The sequence below is a fragment of the Amblyraja radiata genome, chromosome 13, assembly GCF_010909765.2.
Source record: "Amblyraja radiata isolate CabotCenter1 chromosome 13, sAmbRad1.1.pri, whole genome shotgun sequence".
NCBI classification, from domain to species: Eukaryota; Metazoa; Chordata; class Chondrichthyes; order Rajiformes; family Rajidae; genus Amblyraja; species Amblyraja radiata.
The window spans coordinates 30604605-30619656 of record NC_045968.1 but is presented as its reverse complement, the minus strand read 5'-3'; the positions used below and the strand labels follow the sequence as shown (position 1 = coordinate 30619656).

General features: G+C 42.8%; 1 protein-coding gene across 1 annotated transcript; it reads right to left on the bottom strand.

Moving 5' to 3' along the window:
• Window positions 1-1082: 1082 nt before the first annotated feature.
• On the bottom strand, window positions 1083-14940 carry pigx (phosphatidylinositol glycan anchor biosynthesis class X). Its single transcript, XM_033031626.1, has 6 exons — window positions 14810-14940; window positions 10672-10750; window positions 8445-8577; window positions 7582-7795; window positions 6085-6185; window positions 1083-1918 (listed from the first exon to the last, which is right to left on the bottom strand). The coding sequence occupies exons 1-6, from the start codon at window positions 14889-14891 to the stop codon at window positions 1775-1777; spliced, it is 753 nt and encodes a 250-aa protein (XP_032887517.1). The 5' UTR covers window positions 14892-14940; the 3' UTR covers window positions 1083-1774.
• Window positions 14941-15052: the final 112 nt, after the last annotated feature.

The following is a 15052-nucleotide window of genomic DNA, read 5'->3' as shown; positions in this document are numbered from 1 at the left end:
AAGGTATAGGAGTCTGAAAACTATAATGTCCAAGTTCAGGAGCAGCTTCCCAACGACCATCAGGCTATTAAACACCACAACCTTCAACTAAACTCCGAACTACATAGACATGAGGCCAATACTTCCTTTCTTTGCACTATTGTGGTTGGTTTGTTTTGTATATACTGAACTTCTGTTTTTGCAGTTTATTATGTTGTTTACGGAGTACTATGTTTAAATATCTGCGGTGCTACAGCAAGTAAGAATTCCATTGTTCCATTTTGGGACATATGACGATAAAACACTTTTGACTTTCTTGATTTTCTTTTTTTGATTATCCATAGCAAATCCTGCAATACTTATACATTTCCGGAAAACGTTATCATGTTCTCCATCTCATACTCGGGTAAACTCCTTAGCTAACGGAGGTGTTGCTAATTAAACTAAACATTATAACCAACAGTGAATTGATTTTATGATGGAGAAAAACAATAATAAAGCAGTTATGATGTCTGGGCTCAGTACAGAGTCATAGATTTATACAGCACAGAAACAAACACTTCTGCCCAAATCATTCAACCCTACTCAAGTTAGCCTTGTTTGTCTATACCTGTCCATGTACCTTTCTATATTCTATACCTTTCCATGTACCTGTAAATGTGACATTTAAACATTATAATTCTACCCTAATTTCCTCTAGCAGTTTATCCCACATAATCTTGTTTTTTTTTAAATCACATTATCAGTTGTAAGAGCATCCATATGCAACTTGGCTCGACATTACAAGAAGAATCACATTTCAAAAGTACTTCAATAGTTGTCAAATGTTTTGAGGGGTCTTTAAATCATGAAGGTTTGTCTGGAAATGGAACTTTATCCCAATCTAATGATTCCATGATGGCTTCCTGAGAAAAGTTAGATAAATTTGAGGTCTGTTTCCACAAGCAGAGGTTACAGTCCAGTAAGTACAAGCTGTGCAATCTTCATAAAGAAATCTCAAGGCCAACACACTTCTTGAATTCAGAAACCCATCAGCAGCAGGCCTGTTTTCCCACAAAAATTGAGGGATTTTATAATTAGTATAAATTATTTAATAATATGGATATTTTGAGACAAATACATTGTCTGAGAGAATGGTGGAAGTGTATTTGCCTGTAATATTCAGAACACCTGTATAAATTCTCAAAAGGAATACTTACAGTCTGGGGATAGAGCTCCAATTTTGCTAGAGGTTGGACTTACTATTCATAGTATTTTTGCTCAAAATCATAGCCAATGAAAAATAGAGCAAGGGAGAGTAAAGTTATATAAACTGGTACGTACACAACTGTAAGCACATTTGTAGAAAAAAATGATTACAATGTGGTGCGTACAATTCCTCAATTTTGTACACCCATTGGGGAATCTTCTCAATGGAAGCAGAAGTCAGACAAGTCTGAGGAAGGGGTTCGACCCGAAACGTCATCATATTCCCTTTCTCCAGAGATGCCGCCTGACCCACCAAGTTACTCCAGCATTTTGTGTCTATCTTTGGTGTAAACGAGCATCTGCAGTTTGTTGTAACCTACACATTTTATATTCTAAATTGTTCCTGTAATGTAATGCAGCCAGGCTTGTTCCAAGTACAGAAAAACGTGTCATCACAAAAGACGCAAATATCTCGGAGGTCATTAAACCACAGTATCTATGACAACCATTACTTTCATGGCCAAATCCACAGTAATCCAGTTGAAACCATTCCAGTAATAGCCAGGATGGTACCTTCACCTTTTAACAGCTGTCCATTGCTTTTATGTTAGGATTCAAACTGGCCGTGTTTCCATACAACTTTCAAAAGAAGAGTGCAGCCCAAAATGGTAGCCAGTAATGTTGCAGCAGTAACAATCAATGCATGCTTCTTCTGCCCAACAGGAACCTGCAGTGTTAAGATTTCTCCAACCTGCAAAGAGACAGTATTTATTGTAATGTCAACAAAGAAGCAATTCTGCAGTTTGTTAATCAGTTAATTGGAAGCAATCACTTAATTGTACTGCATATCCATTCTCACAAATCTCAAATTCTATTATTTTCTGCTGATAATATCTGCCGATATGTTTAGTGCAAGAAAATCTATTTGTTTTTGACACAACTGCAAACTATGTGCATTAAGTTTACTGCACAAAAAGTTTACAATACAAAAATAATTTTTCAAATTAGAATTCCCTATAAGGAGTTTTATTTGATGGGAGCAGAAGTCAGAATTTCAGGCCCGATGCGTGATGTTCATCATTTTATAAGGGAAGTTGAGACCTGCAAATCTGGGGCAGCACGATAATATCTGCCGAGATGTTTAGTATCTATACCATGAGGCAGGGCAAATATGGTCCAGTCTACCACTATACTGGTATTTTATCCAACAGAATTATTAAAAAGTAGAAGTATAAAACTTTAATATCAAGAGTCAAGTCAAGAGTCAAGAACGTTTTATTGTCATATGTCCTGGACAGGACAATGAAATTCTTACTTGCTGCAGCACAACAGAATATGTAAACATTGTATATAACGGGGAAAAAAAAGAAAAAGTTCAATAAATAACAAATATAGTGCAAATAACAAATAATAATATAGTATTTTGCAGTTCAGAGCTCATAGCTTATTCGTTGTGTTTAATAGCCTGATGGCTGTGGGGAAGCAGCTGTTCCTGAACCTGGACGTTACAGTTTTCAGGCTCCTGTACCTTCTTCCTGATGGCAGTGGTGTGATAAATGTGTGGCCAGGATGGTGTGGGTCCTTGATGATTTTGGCTGCCTTTTTGAGGCAGCGACTACGATAGATCCCTTCGACGGTGGGGAGGTCAAAGCCGGTGATGGACTGGGCAGTGGTCACACCTTTTTGTAGTCTTTTTAGCTCAAGTTGCCGAACCAGGCCACGATGCAACCAGTCAGAATGCTCTCTACCGAGCACCTGAAGAAGTTTAGGAGAATCCTCTTCAACATGCCGAATCTCCGTAATCTTCTCAGGAAGTAGAGTCGCTGATGTGCCTTCTTTACAATTGCATTGGTGTGCTGTGTCCTGGAAAGATCTTCTGATATATGCAAGCCCAGGAATTTGAAATTATTGACCCTCTCCACCATCATCCCATTGATATAAGCAGGATTGTGGGTCCTCATCCTTCCCCTACTAAAGTCCACAATCAATTCCTTGGTCTTACTGATGTTGAGAGCCAGGTTGTTGTGCTGGCACCATTTGGTCAGTCGGTCGATCTCACTTCTATACTCTGACACGTCCCCATCTGTGATTCGTCCAACCACAGTGGTGTCATCGGCGAACTTGATGATGGAGTTCGCACTATGACCGGCTACGCAGTCATGGGTATAAAGCATCTACCGTTGACCTGTTGTGGTGGTATGCAAACTGTACTTGGTCGAGGTTCTTGTCGAGGTAGGAGTTGATATGCGCCATAACCAACCTCTCAAAGCACTTCATCACCACATATGTTAGTGCCACTGGTCGATAGTCATTGAGGCACGTCACCTTGCTCTTCTTAGGCACTGGTATTATTGATGCCCTCTTAAAGCAGGTGGGAACCTCAGATCTCAGAAGTGAGAGGTTGAAAATGTCTGCAAAAACTCCCGCCAGTTGGTCTGTACAGGTCTTGAGAACTCGACCGGGTATACCATCAGGTCCAGGCGCTTTCCGAGGGTTCACCCCCCTGAAGGATCTTCTGGCGTCGGCCTCTGAGACTATGACACCGTCAGGGCGAATAGGGACTCGGGAAGGCACATCAGCGTTCTCCCTATCAAACCGTGCGTAGAACGCATTGAGCTCATCAGGGAGTGATGCTCTGCTGTCGTTTGAGCCGCCTACTGATTTTGCCTTGTAGGAGGTGATGGCATTCAAGGCCCGCCACAGTTGCCGAACATCGGTCTCATCCTCCAGCTTGGAGCAGAAGTCCATTTTGGCCTTTTTGATGGCCTTACCAAGGTCGTATCTGGACAGTGGACTGCATGATCTGCATCGCCAAACCTGAATGCCCGGGATCTGGACTTCAGAAGAATGCGGATCTCATGGTTCATCCAAGGCTTCTGGTTAGAAAACACTTGGAAGGTTTTTGTTGAAACGCAGTCCTCCACACATTTCCTTATGAAGTCTGTAACGACTGTGGCGTATTCATTCAGGTCCGTTGCCGAGTCCCTGAACATTGCCCAGTCTACAGACTCCAAGCAGTCCTGGAGTTGTTCCTCTGCCTCCCCAAACCAGCTCTGTACAGTCCTCACCTCTGGGGGTGCTTTCTTCAGTTGCTGCCTGTATGCAGGAAGAAGCAGCACCGCTGAATGGTCAGATTTTCCGAAGTGAGGGCGAGGGATATTACAAAATGTTAAATGGTCAGCTCGACATAGATTACAAGACCTACACCAAACCCAAATTAAAGCATCGAATAATCTCCACCCTACTATAGTTACCCAACTAGATGCAACTAAATTTAAAGTAGCTCTTTCTTCCCAATAACCCTTTCTGGCTTAAGCCCTCCCTTCACCACCTACAGTTTAAATTCCATTTGGAATATTTTGGAAGACCAAGAAACCAAGAACCAAGATAGAGCGATTGGCGTCTTTGATGGTGGTGTAGCAGTGGTCAAGGGTATTTGATCCTCTGGTGCTGCAGGAGACATGTTGGTGGAAGTTAGGGAGCGATTTCTTCAGGTTGGCTTTGTTGAAGTCCCCGGCTATGGTGGTAAACGCCTCGGGGTAAGCCGTCTGGTGCTTGTTGACCACGGCGTGCAGCTCCTCCAGTGCCAGACGGACAACTGCCTGGGGTGGGATGTAGACCGCGGTCAGGACGATGGAGGTGAATTCCCTCGCTAGGTAGAAGGGACAGCACATCACCGCCAGATGTTCGAGGTGTGGAGAGCAGGAGTTGGATAGGACTGCCACGTCTGAGCACCACAAAGAGTTGACCATGAGGCAGACGCCCCCTCCTCTCCCTTTTCCAGATGCCTGCGTACGGTCCATACGGTGGATGGAGAATCCTTCAGGCTGGACCGCTGAGTCTGGGGAGCAGGGGGTGAGCCATGTCTCTGTGAAACAGAACACAGAGCATTCCCTCATCTCCCTTTGGTAAAGCAGCCTTGACCTTAAGTCCTAACTTTGCTTTCCAGTGACTGTACGTTGGCCAGTAGGATGGTAGGGAGAGGGGGCTGAAGTCCCCTACGCTTCAGTCTTACTTGTAGTCCTGCCCGACGACCACGTTTCCGTACTCCATGAAACCCTCCTCGGTGTTTAAAGGTACGGTACTTGCGAGTCTCCGCGAGGTCGGGGATTCCCCTCAGACCGTTGCTGCTGGGAGATCCTGCCCGACGGCTTCAATTCAGGACTCCATGAAGGCCTCCCCGAGGTTTACAGGTACAGTACCTACTGTACCTGCGCCCCTCCGATCGGTGAATTCCCTTACAGTCGCTAACTTTGGGCGTTCAGAGCAGCGCTAATGCATGTAAATGCGTTAGCAGCTCGCTACTTACATCATTGATTTCTGCAGATTCTTTGATACAGGTGAGCTCAGAAACACTATATTTGAAGATTTTCTGTTGTGCCGCTGGCAAAATGTCACCGCAGGTAGGCGCCATCTTAGAGGAGAAAGGAGAGGAGATTGATGTGAGCCAGGTACATATCTGGATATTGCTGTGAACCCGGTACATATCTCCAGTAAGTATCCTATCTGTAGGAAGGAACTCCAGATGCTGGTTTAAACCGAAATAGACACAACCTGAGTTTATCACCAAATATGTTAAAAGTTGCATTATAAATAATTTAGAATTTAATTCAGCAAATGTGAACAGATAGCTTAATGAGACAACAGTGTTTCAAGAATCTCTGCATGTTCTCAACACCAAAAGGACTGAATGAAGAAATACCATGAATAGATGGACCCGACAATCTATAAGATAAGCCATAAAAGCAATATAATTTTGAATTGTGAAATTTAAAAAATATTATTGCTCACACGATACATGCCATAAAATTTGGAACATTTCTATTCTAGAGGGCCGATAAAAAATACATTCTCACGGAAATTACAGGTTCATCAATGAGATTCAGTGAGTAATATTTAAAGATGTTATCAACTTACATTCTGATAGGTAACATTCACCCATCGTAAGGTACTGGGGCTTTTCAATGAGCATGGAAGCTCCGACACACTGGGGTTCCAACTTGCCTGCACCAGATTATCTGAGAGACGAGAGGATTCATGAGCTTGTACATAAGGCCTCAAAATACCAGAATTATAAAATGAGTATTTGATTTACTTTGAGCAAACAGTATATCAGAGGGAAGATGAGTCCTAAAATGGTTGAGACCAAAACGCATGATTTTATGTTGAGTGTAAAGGAAAGCTTAAAAGAGGAATAAGAGCCAGAGGCTTTAAGTATACTGAGTAATTTGAAATGTCTCTAAATTGCAACACTCTAAGAATAGGACTGGGGAATGACCAGTGGAAACCTAGCTTGCCTCCAATGGAAACCAAGCTTAACTGGATCTTTACAGTCCAGTTAATCTAACATCAGTGGTATGGAAAAATTGGTATTAAAGGGCCTGTTCCACTTGGGCATTATTTGCGCGTCACGCAGGTGGCCCGCGAAGATTTTGTGAATCCCGAAATCCTGGGGCGCCTCACGCGCCCACTCGTCACTGCCTACGTCACCACGCGCTATGCGCACATCACCTGCGTGTCATGACGCGCACGTGACGCGTAATTTATGTCGCGTCAAGCGTCATGACGCGTAAATGACGCACAAATAATGCCCAAGTGGGACAGGCCCTTCAAGATAAAATTTCCCACAAATTCAGATTTAGATAAAATGGTTGGAAGCCACCAATATAGTTTCATCTGCTGCTGCAAGCATCCATAATTGGGCCATATAACATATACTAAAATTAGAAACAAATCAAGCAGATGTTAAAAAAGACTCTGACAAAGTACTCCATAAATTATTAGACAAAGGTAAATTGTAAGAAGGGTATAGCAGAGATACAAAGGAGTGAATTTTGATCATTGTCTCTACAACGCTGGAGGTTGCGACAAGACCTGATAGATGTACATAGATAGGGCAAACATAGTTAGGCAGAGGTAGGTGGACAGTCAGAATCTTATTGCCAGGAATGAAAAATCAAATACTAGAGGGCATCGCTTTAAGGTAAGATAGGCAAAGTTTAAAGAAGATTTACTGGACAAGTTTACAGTCGTTGGTGAGCGCCTGGAACACACTGCCAAGGGTGGTGGTTGATGTAGACACGATAGTGCACATTCCAAACTATCCTTGAGCAAAGTGGCCAGAGAGATCATCTGAAGGTAGGTCGACCGCATTTCTGCAGCTCTGTAATTAAATACTGGCCAGAAAGAACAAGGACATAAGATTTTGTTCCCTGAAAGAATGTTAGTGTATCAGTAAGGGTTTGAAAACAATTTGGAAGTTGAATTGTCTCCAATACTAATACCAGCTTTATGTTCCAGAATGTTTTTAGCTGAAATTAAATTCCCCCAGTTGGATTTGTACAAATGCCTCAGGATTGCCAGATGAGTAATTTTAACATCGAGGTCTACCCCTCACAAATAATTATTTGTTACCTCTCTGGCAGTGAATCATCAAGCGTGGATTTGTGAGGATCACCAATGTATTTGTTTCCTCCACATCAGTTGGACGATGGTATCGTACATGCATTGGGACTTTGCCAGTAAAATGCCCAGGGTTGCTGGTGTTGGGATTAAGGTAGATGATAACCATGTGTGCAGTTGATAAATATTCTGGAGCTTCAATGTCGATCCCCTTCTGAACAAATATCTGCACAGCAATCACAAACATTAAAAAACAACATTTTGAGTATGTTGTACTGAGAAAGAACAGTTCTCCTGCTCAGAAGAAGATGATCAGGTGGTAATTTGCAGTCCAGCAATGATCATATCCCAATGGTGCCAGACTTGAAAGTTTCATTCTGTATTACCACATGCGTGTCATTCCTACATCACCACCAAAACACAGGTTCAGATCAATAGTAAACCTCAATAAACATCAGCCAGGAAATTGAGTGGCAAAAGGTCTAAATAAATTGAAGGTTTCTTCTAGAACCCGACATTAAAATATGAAAACTTTGTATGACTTATTATTGAAATTGTATTTGAGATACATTCTTGGAACCTAATTTTTAATTTTTCAACATTAGGTCTGGAAATAATTGGTGACTGTGAATGACATATTACACAGCAGAAGCTGAAGTTGATCTTGCCCAATGGTAAAATTGCAGTTTTGTTCTGTCCACTGCAGTGTTGCACTTAACAATTAATTGTGTTGTTAACATTCTTAAAACATATGCCACTCCCTTGCCATTATACTTTATACTCTCATAAGGACAATGTGTATACAACTAACTCAGGGGTCACAATACACATATTTATGTTCAGTACTGATAGATTAAAGATTACATTTCTCGTACCTTTGCACCATGTTCATGTAGTGACGCAAGCTCATATGGATCTACATAAAGCCCTCGGGGTAATTGCTCCTCGATCATAATGCAGCAGTCAGGGTGGGCACCATCACCAAGCCGAACGTCTATCACAAGCTCTCTATAAAGTAGAAAACCAATTAATTACAATGAAACTCATCAACACATGTCCAAAATTAAACATGAGAACAGGGCATGAAATATTATTTTGTTATATTCCATTCATGTAATTGTAATTCTTTGACCCAGTGATATAAAGATATCGTGAAATACTAAACCATGCAAATCACGTGGCTGTGCAGGAGACAGAGAGAACAGAAAATATCACAGTGGTACTCATTATTAATCAAGTCTCTTACATGTAGCCTACACAACCACTTGAAAGCTAAAGTTATATCAGGATGGCTTTTGGACGGTGGAGCTCATTACTGCCGTATTCTTTCCTACAAGATTTTACTGGCTCTTTATCCACTGCTTAAAAGATATCATGGATCCAATGCCAATGCCAAGTGCATTTTACTCTTAATTACAAGTTCTACAAACTTAAAGATACAAGTGCAGATCCCACTGAGAAATAGATTTATATGTCTTTCAAGATTTCAGGAGCTCCTAAGGGGTAGTATAGTGGCACACAGCTCTAGCAACCTGGGTTAGATCCTGGCCTCTGTTGCCTTCTGTGGGGAGTTTATGCACTTGGCCTTTGTTATCGACTGATTTGCTATCTGCTACTGGTGAGGTCTTGCCTGTACCCCATCATATATTTTGAAAACAAATGTGCACGTGCATTTTGAGGGACGAGTGATGGTCTGCTCAAATGTGTGGATCAGTTCCCAGACCACTTGTTTTAAGTGGCTTCCTGATTTACGTTGTTTTAATAGACAGGAACACCTTGTAACTTCAAAACTAACTGGTGCTGGTAACTTTCAATGGAAATAGTTTGTTTGCTTAATATAATTTCTTTCCACGTATTTAAACATTTTGATAGGTTTATTGATGAGCGTTAATAATTTTAGAATATATTTGTGTTTTTCTTGGTGATGGTAGGGCATGGGGAGAAATTGGACACAAGGGAGAAAGCCTTAGTGGTATCCATGTTGTTGTAATCCACGACATGCCTTTTCTCTTGTAGATAACAAGAAATGTGTATATATTTGTCTGTTCTCCATTTGTCCTCTCAGGTAATCGGACTGGCTCCGGTACCCACCTCGCGGCACAGCCTGCCTGCGGTGCACATGCTGTCGGGTCTGCAAGATTGTCTGTTTGTTTTTGTTTGCAGGGATGCCCACCGATATCTGCTCCAGCGAGTTTATGAGGGGCCGTTCCAGGTGTTGCATGCTGGCCTTGCTACATTTACGTTGGACACGGGGGGCCGTGAGGACATCATCTCTATCGCCCGGCTCAAGCTGGCCCATGTGGACGTGGACAGACCGGTGGTGGTCCACCGGCCAATCCCGCTGTACCAGTGGTGCTTGTTTCACCCGACCCAGTTGTCCCCGTTGCTCCGGGCCCGTTCCAGTCTCTTGGCTCTGTTTTGCCAGCCCCCGTTGTTACGCCCGCCACGGCCTCCACGCGTTCGGGTCGTTCTGTCCGGCTCCCTGCTAGGTTCCGCGCCTCGGGTTCTGGGGGGGGGGAAGGATCCTGTAGCGCCACCCGGTGGTGGTTCTGGGTAGCCAAACCCTCGTGATTGGCTGGAGTAGTCTCATGAGTGCAGGTGTTCTATTGGCAGTTTTCTTTTGCTGATAACTGTCAGTAACTGTCAGTCTAGTGCCCACACTTGTGGGAGCCACATTGTAAATTTGGTTGTCTTATCAACTCTCGTTGGCTCATTGTTTCGTTAAAATAAAACAATTCAAACCAACTTACCATCTCCGACTCGCCAAAATATCTATATTAAGTGGGTGGTAGAAAAATGAAAATCAACAAAACTTGAACATTTTTTACTTGTGTCCAATAACCATTGAAATTCATTCCACACACTAACCCCTGCTGTTTCAACCAAACACATCTAATTTAATACCAAATTGTAAAACTCATATGAGCTTACTCTACGGAGCAATTTATTTATATCCGTCCTTATAGTTTTAGGCTTTAAAATTATGTTGGATTACCCAAAGTCTAAATTTTTTTTACAAATGTACTTAAAACATAGGATGCAAGTACACATTAACTGTGTGGCAAGGACATTTAAAAATATCTATATTGTTACAATACATACCGGTGAAATCCATTCTTGACAATACTTCTGTTCAGACTCACTGATTGTAGCCAGGATTCAGAGGTCAAGTGATTTCCACCTGCAGAAACAACAGTATATTCAGGATATTACAGCACAACGAGAATCCATTCGCAGCTTCAGTCAGTATTCAACACATGTAATTCAACAAGAAATAATTTTCGAATTTAATATATTCCAAGCACAAGAATTCACAGTTTCTGGAAGTTCCCTATCTATAATCCCTTCTCCCGGTATCCACAATAGTACTACTAAATTTTAAACGCGCTTCAAATATCCTAGATCTCCAGGAAATGCATATAGAGCAAAAACAACAGAATGGTGGCAGGGCGGTTTATTAAACCATTAAAAGGCAATTAAAGTTCTAAAAGTAGGCTTGATAAAGGAGAGCAAAATGTTACACATTCTATAGTGTTTTTCACAATTTCAGATATCCCATATTGTTTTGCTACCAATTAACAACTTGAAAGTCAGCTATGGCTCAATTTATAACAGGCTTGTTTACAAATGAAACACAAGATACTTGGTTGACACTCCAGTGAAGGAATACTGCACAGGATGGAGGTATCATCTTTTGGAAGAGGCATTTAAATGATGTCCATCTACTTCTGGGTGTGTGTCAGACTCTCTTGTCAGGAGCAGTGTGAATATTTACTCACAACCTATCAACCTTTGCCTGACTGTTGACCATGTTCTGCTATACTTTCAGGTCTTGCTTCATTTTCTAAGGAACCAAAGCAGCCTGGGATGGCTAAGAGCCCAGGACGTTGTCCTGAGGACACCTTTCAAGAACTAAAGCCATCTTCCTTGAGTGGTGTGTGGCTTCAGTCGGTAGAGTATACCTTTACTTTCACTAACTACAGTTTTGCCAAGGTTCAAATGCTTAAAAATTCTGCCTTGATGTCAAGGTCCGTCTCACGCTCAACTCTTCAGCTCTGCGCTGTCTATATCATGGGTGTGATAATGAATAGATTTTACAAGTGAAACCAGAAGTGACTAGGTTATTGATGAATAAGTGCAGCTTGATGTCACTGCTTTTGGCACATTTGCTGCCAAAAGATTGTTATAAATTTTTGAAGATAAGAACAATACCACATTTCTCCATCATAAAATATTCAGACTTCCCTGCAGTCATCCTCACTAATGATCATCACTGAAATGAAACCAAAATGCTCCCAATTGTGACAATCTACTGATCAATTCAAGTCAATTTTATTTCTATAGCACATTTAAAAACAACTCTCGTTTACCAAAGGTCTTTACATTGGTGCAGGTACTAACGTGCTACAAAAGTGGTACATAGATCAACAATACATACGTAGATACATACATACAGCGCTCCCTCAGAGGACCTCAAGAAAGGCTTGAGAGTAGAAATAAGTTTTAAGTGTAGACTTAAAAGAGTCGATGGAGGGGGCAGTTCTGATGGGAAGAGGGATGCTGTTCCATAGTCTAGGAGCTGCAACCGCAAAAGCACGGACGCCCCTGAGCTTATGCCTAGATGGTCAGTAACCCCAAGTCGGCCGATCTGAGGGACATGGAGGCGGTATGGTGGTTAAGCAGATTTTTGATGTAGGTGGGGGCAAGCCCGTTAAGGGCTTTGTATACAGAAAGAAGGAGCTTGAAATTGATTCGGAACCGCACAGGGAGCCAGTGGAGAGAGGCCAGAATCGGGGTGATGTGGTCCTTTTTCGGGTGCCCGTCAGGAGTCTCGCTGCGGCATTTTGGACCAATTGCAGGCGGGACAGGGATGATTGGCTGATGCCAGTGTAAAAGGAGTTGCAGTAATCAAAACGGGAGGAGATAAATGAGTGGATGATCTTTTCGGGGTCGTCAACTTGGAGGAATTGTTTTATTTTAGCTATCGTCCGAAGCTGGAAGAAGTTAGCTTTTACCACGGCATTGACTTGTTTATCAAATTTCAACGTGGAGTCAAATATCACGCCAAGGTTTTTGACGTGAGGTTTGAGTAATGGGGTAAGGCTTCCAAGGCTGCCTGCTATCATTTTGATTGAGTCCGAGTAGGATGACCTCAGACTTACTCTCGTTTAGTTGGAGGAAATTCTGGTGTCAGCACTTAAATAAAAACCGTCGGCCCCATCTTAACTTGGTGGCTATCAGTCCAAAAGTAACAAAGGTCTAGACTGGAGGTGATGGTTCACTAATAAAAATGATAATGCAGAGGCAAAGTGCAGCAACATTCATGGTGGTGGAAAATGCAGATTTAATGTAATGTAGGTATATGGTCCAAGGTTCAACCATATAAAAAAAATAAGTGATAACGGATTGCGAACAATCAAGTGCTTCAGATATTTAAGGGTTAACAATAGAAAGCGTGATCTGCTAACAGTTCCTGGTGTGAACTAAAGTTAAAGGCTTTGATTCCTAACAACTTATTTGGAAGAAATTTCTGCTTTTCCAGATATCGAGCAAATTTAGAGTCAATGAAGGTGTCAAAATTTGAAAGCAGTGGCTTAGAGCTCAGTATCTATGCACATGCAGAAACGTGCACTGTGCTTTGCTCAGGAGCAGGACCTAGATAAGAAATAGTTGCGAGATAAAGATGATGGAACCAGATTCAACACTTTTCATGATCTCATGATATCCCAAATTTTTAACAACCAAAAAATACCTTTGCATTGTCGCAATTGCAACAAAGCATTTTCCTCACTGCAAGCAGGTTCTTATAGAACACAGAAAACCACAGCATATCAACTACTGGCCCTTTGGCTCACAATGTCTGTGCCAAACATGATGCAAAGATCTACCATTATCTGTCTGTACATAATCCAAAATCCTCCATTCCCTGCATATTCATAAGCCTATCCAAAAGTCTCTTGAATCATGTATGCCTGTACCACCACCCCAGTAGAATGTTCCATTTAGCCTTGTCTTGGCCTCTACAACTGTCTGTGGCAATGAATTCCACATATTCACCATCCTTTGGCTAAATATATTTCTCATCTCTTTTCTAAAAGTACATTCTTTTATTTTGAGGCTGTACCCTCTGGTCTTAGATTATCCCACTGGTGGAAACATCCTCTCTAAATCCACTCTATCCAGGTCTTTCACTAGTTGCTAGGATTCAATGAGATTCGGGGGAGTGAATCACCCCGTGTGTGGGTCGGGAGGTTGAATCGCCCCGTGTGGTGGTGGGGGTCGGAGGGGGGGGGGGGTGAATCACCCCATGTGTCGTGTGTGGGTCGGGGTCCGGGGGTCGGGTGGGTGAATCACCCCGGTGTCGGGGTCCGGTGCTGGTGCAGCGCGGTCAGTGATTCTGGGTGGGCGGAGGGACCAGGCTATCCCCAACTCTGCTGCAGCTGACTGGGACGTTGTGTGGAGCGGGACCAGGTGTCCGCTGCCCAGAGCTGCGGCCCCGCTCCACCCGGCCCCGTGTGTGCGCTGCCCACATTAACATTCTTACTCCGGATTCAACATGCAAATTAACCTTTTGGGAATCCTGCACCAGCACTCCTGTCCGTCTACACCTCCAATTTAACCCTCCACTCAACTCCTTCCACTCCACGTTATTAAATGAACTGCTGAAGAAAGCACACATCATAGTTCTCTTGATCTGGGAATTGTGCTACGAGACTAGAAATTGGTAGGTATCTCTTATGCCTGGGAAGTGGGAAAGCATCTACAAATCAGTTCAGATGAAGCTACCAAAACATCTCTCCTCAGCGGCCTTACAACCCGAGAGTGTTATTTAAAATGTAGATGTCCAGCATTTAATATACACGAGCAGGACCACAGGCCGACCACGCAATATTGAAGGCGCAGCAAGTTAGTCAGCCCACCCCATTGATAGATTCACTGACTGATCGGCAAGCATGAACTCCAATTACAACGAACTCCAAGGACAACGAAGATAGATACATATCGAGTCGAGATTCTTCTTCAGACTCGACCCGAAATGTCACCCATGCCTTCACTCCAGAGATGCTGCCTGTCCCACTGAGTTACTCCAGCATTTTGTGTCTATCTTCGGTGTAAACAAGCATCTGCAGTTCCTTCCTGCACAAGGACAACGGATGCAGGGACCGCTAGAATATTTCATTACAAGCGGCAAGCCGAGCCCCCTCCATCAGCCAAGGCGAGAACATTCTCATGTCCTTACCCTGAGCAACACCCATGCAGCCACATGCGACCAGCAGCAGCCAAAGATCATAGAGCAACGCCGGCGCCCCACGCACATCCATCGCATCGTCCGCCTCCTCTAGTAACCAAGGTCCGCCTCAGCAGAGGGCCTGAACGCGCAGCTGTCCTGATCTTTGCCTGGGAGCATTTCAATCAAATCATTTTCAATGAATTGCTTGTTCATTGCTAGAAGGTAAAGTCATGATTATGTCAATTATTTTTT

Bases quoted from the DNA above. Each gene is read 5' to 3' on its own strand.
- pigx (XM_033031626.1), bottom strand. From the start codon at position 14,891: ATGGATGTGCGTGGGGCGCCGGCGTTGCTCTATGATCTTTGGCTGCTG. The intron at 10,751-14,809 runs GTAAGGACATGA...TTGTTTCTGCAG, and splicing joins CTGCATGGGTGTTGCTCAGG to GTGGAAATCACTTGACCTCT. The intron at 7,796-8,444 runs GTACGAGAAATG...ATTGCTGTGCAG, and splicing joins TACATGAACATGGTGCAAAG to ATATTTGTTCAGAAGGGGAT.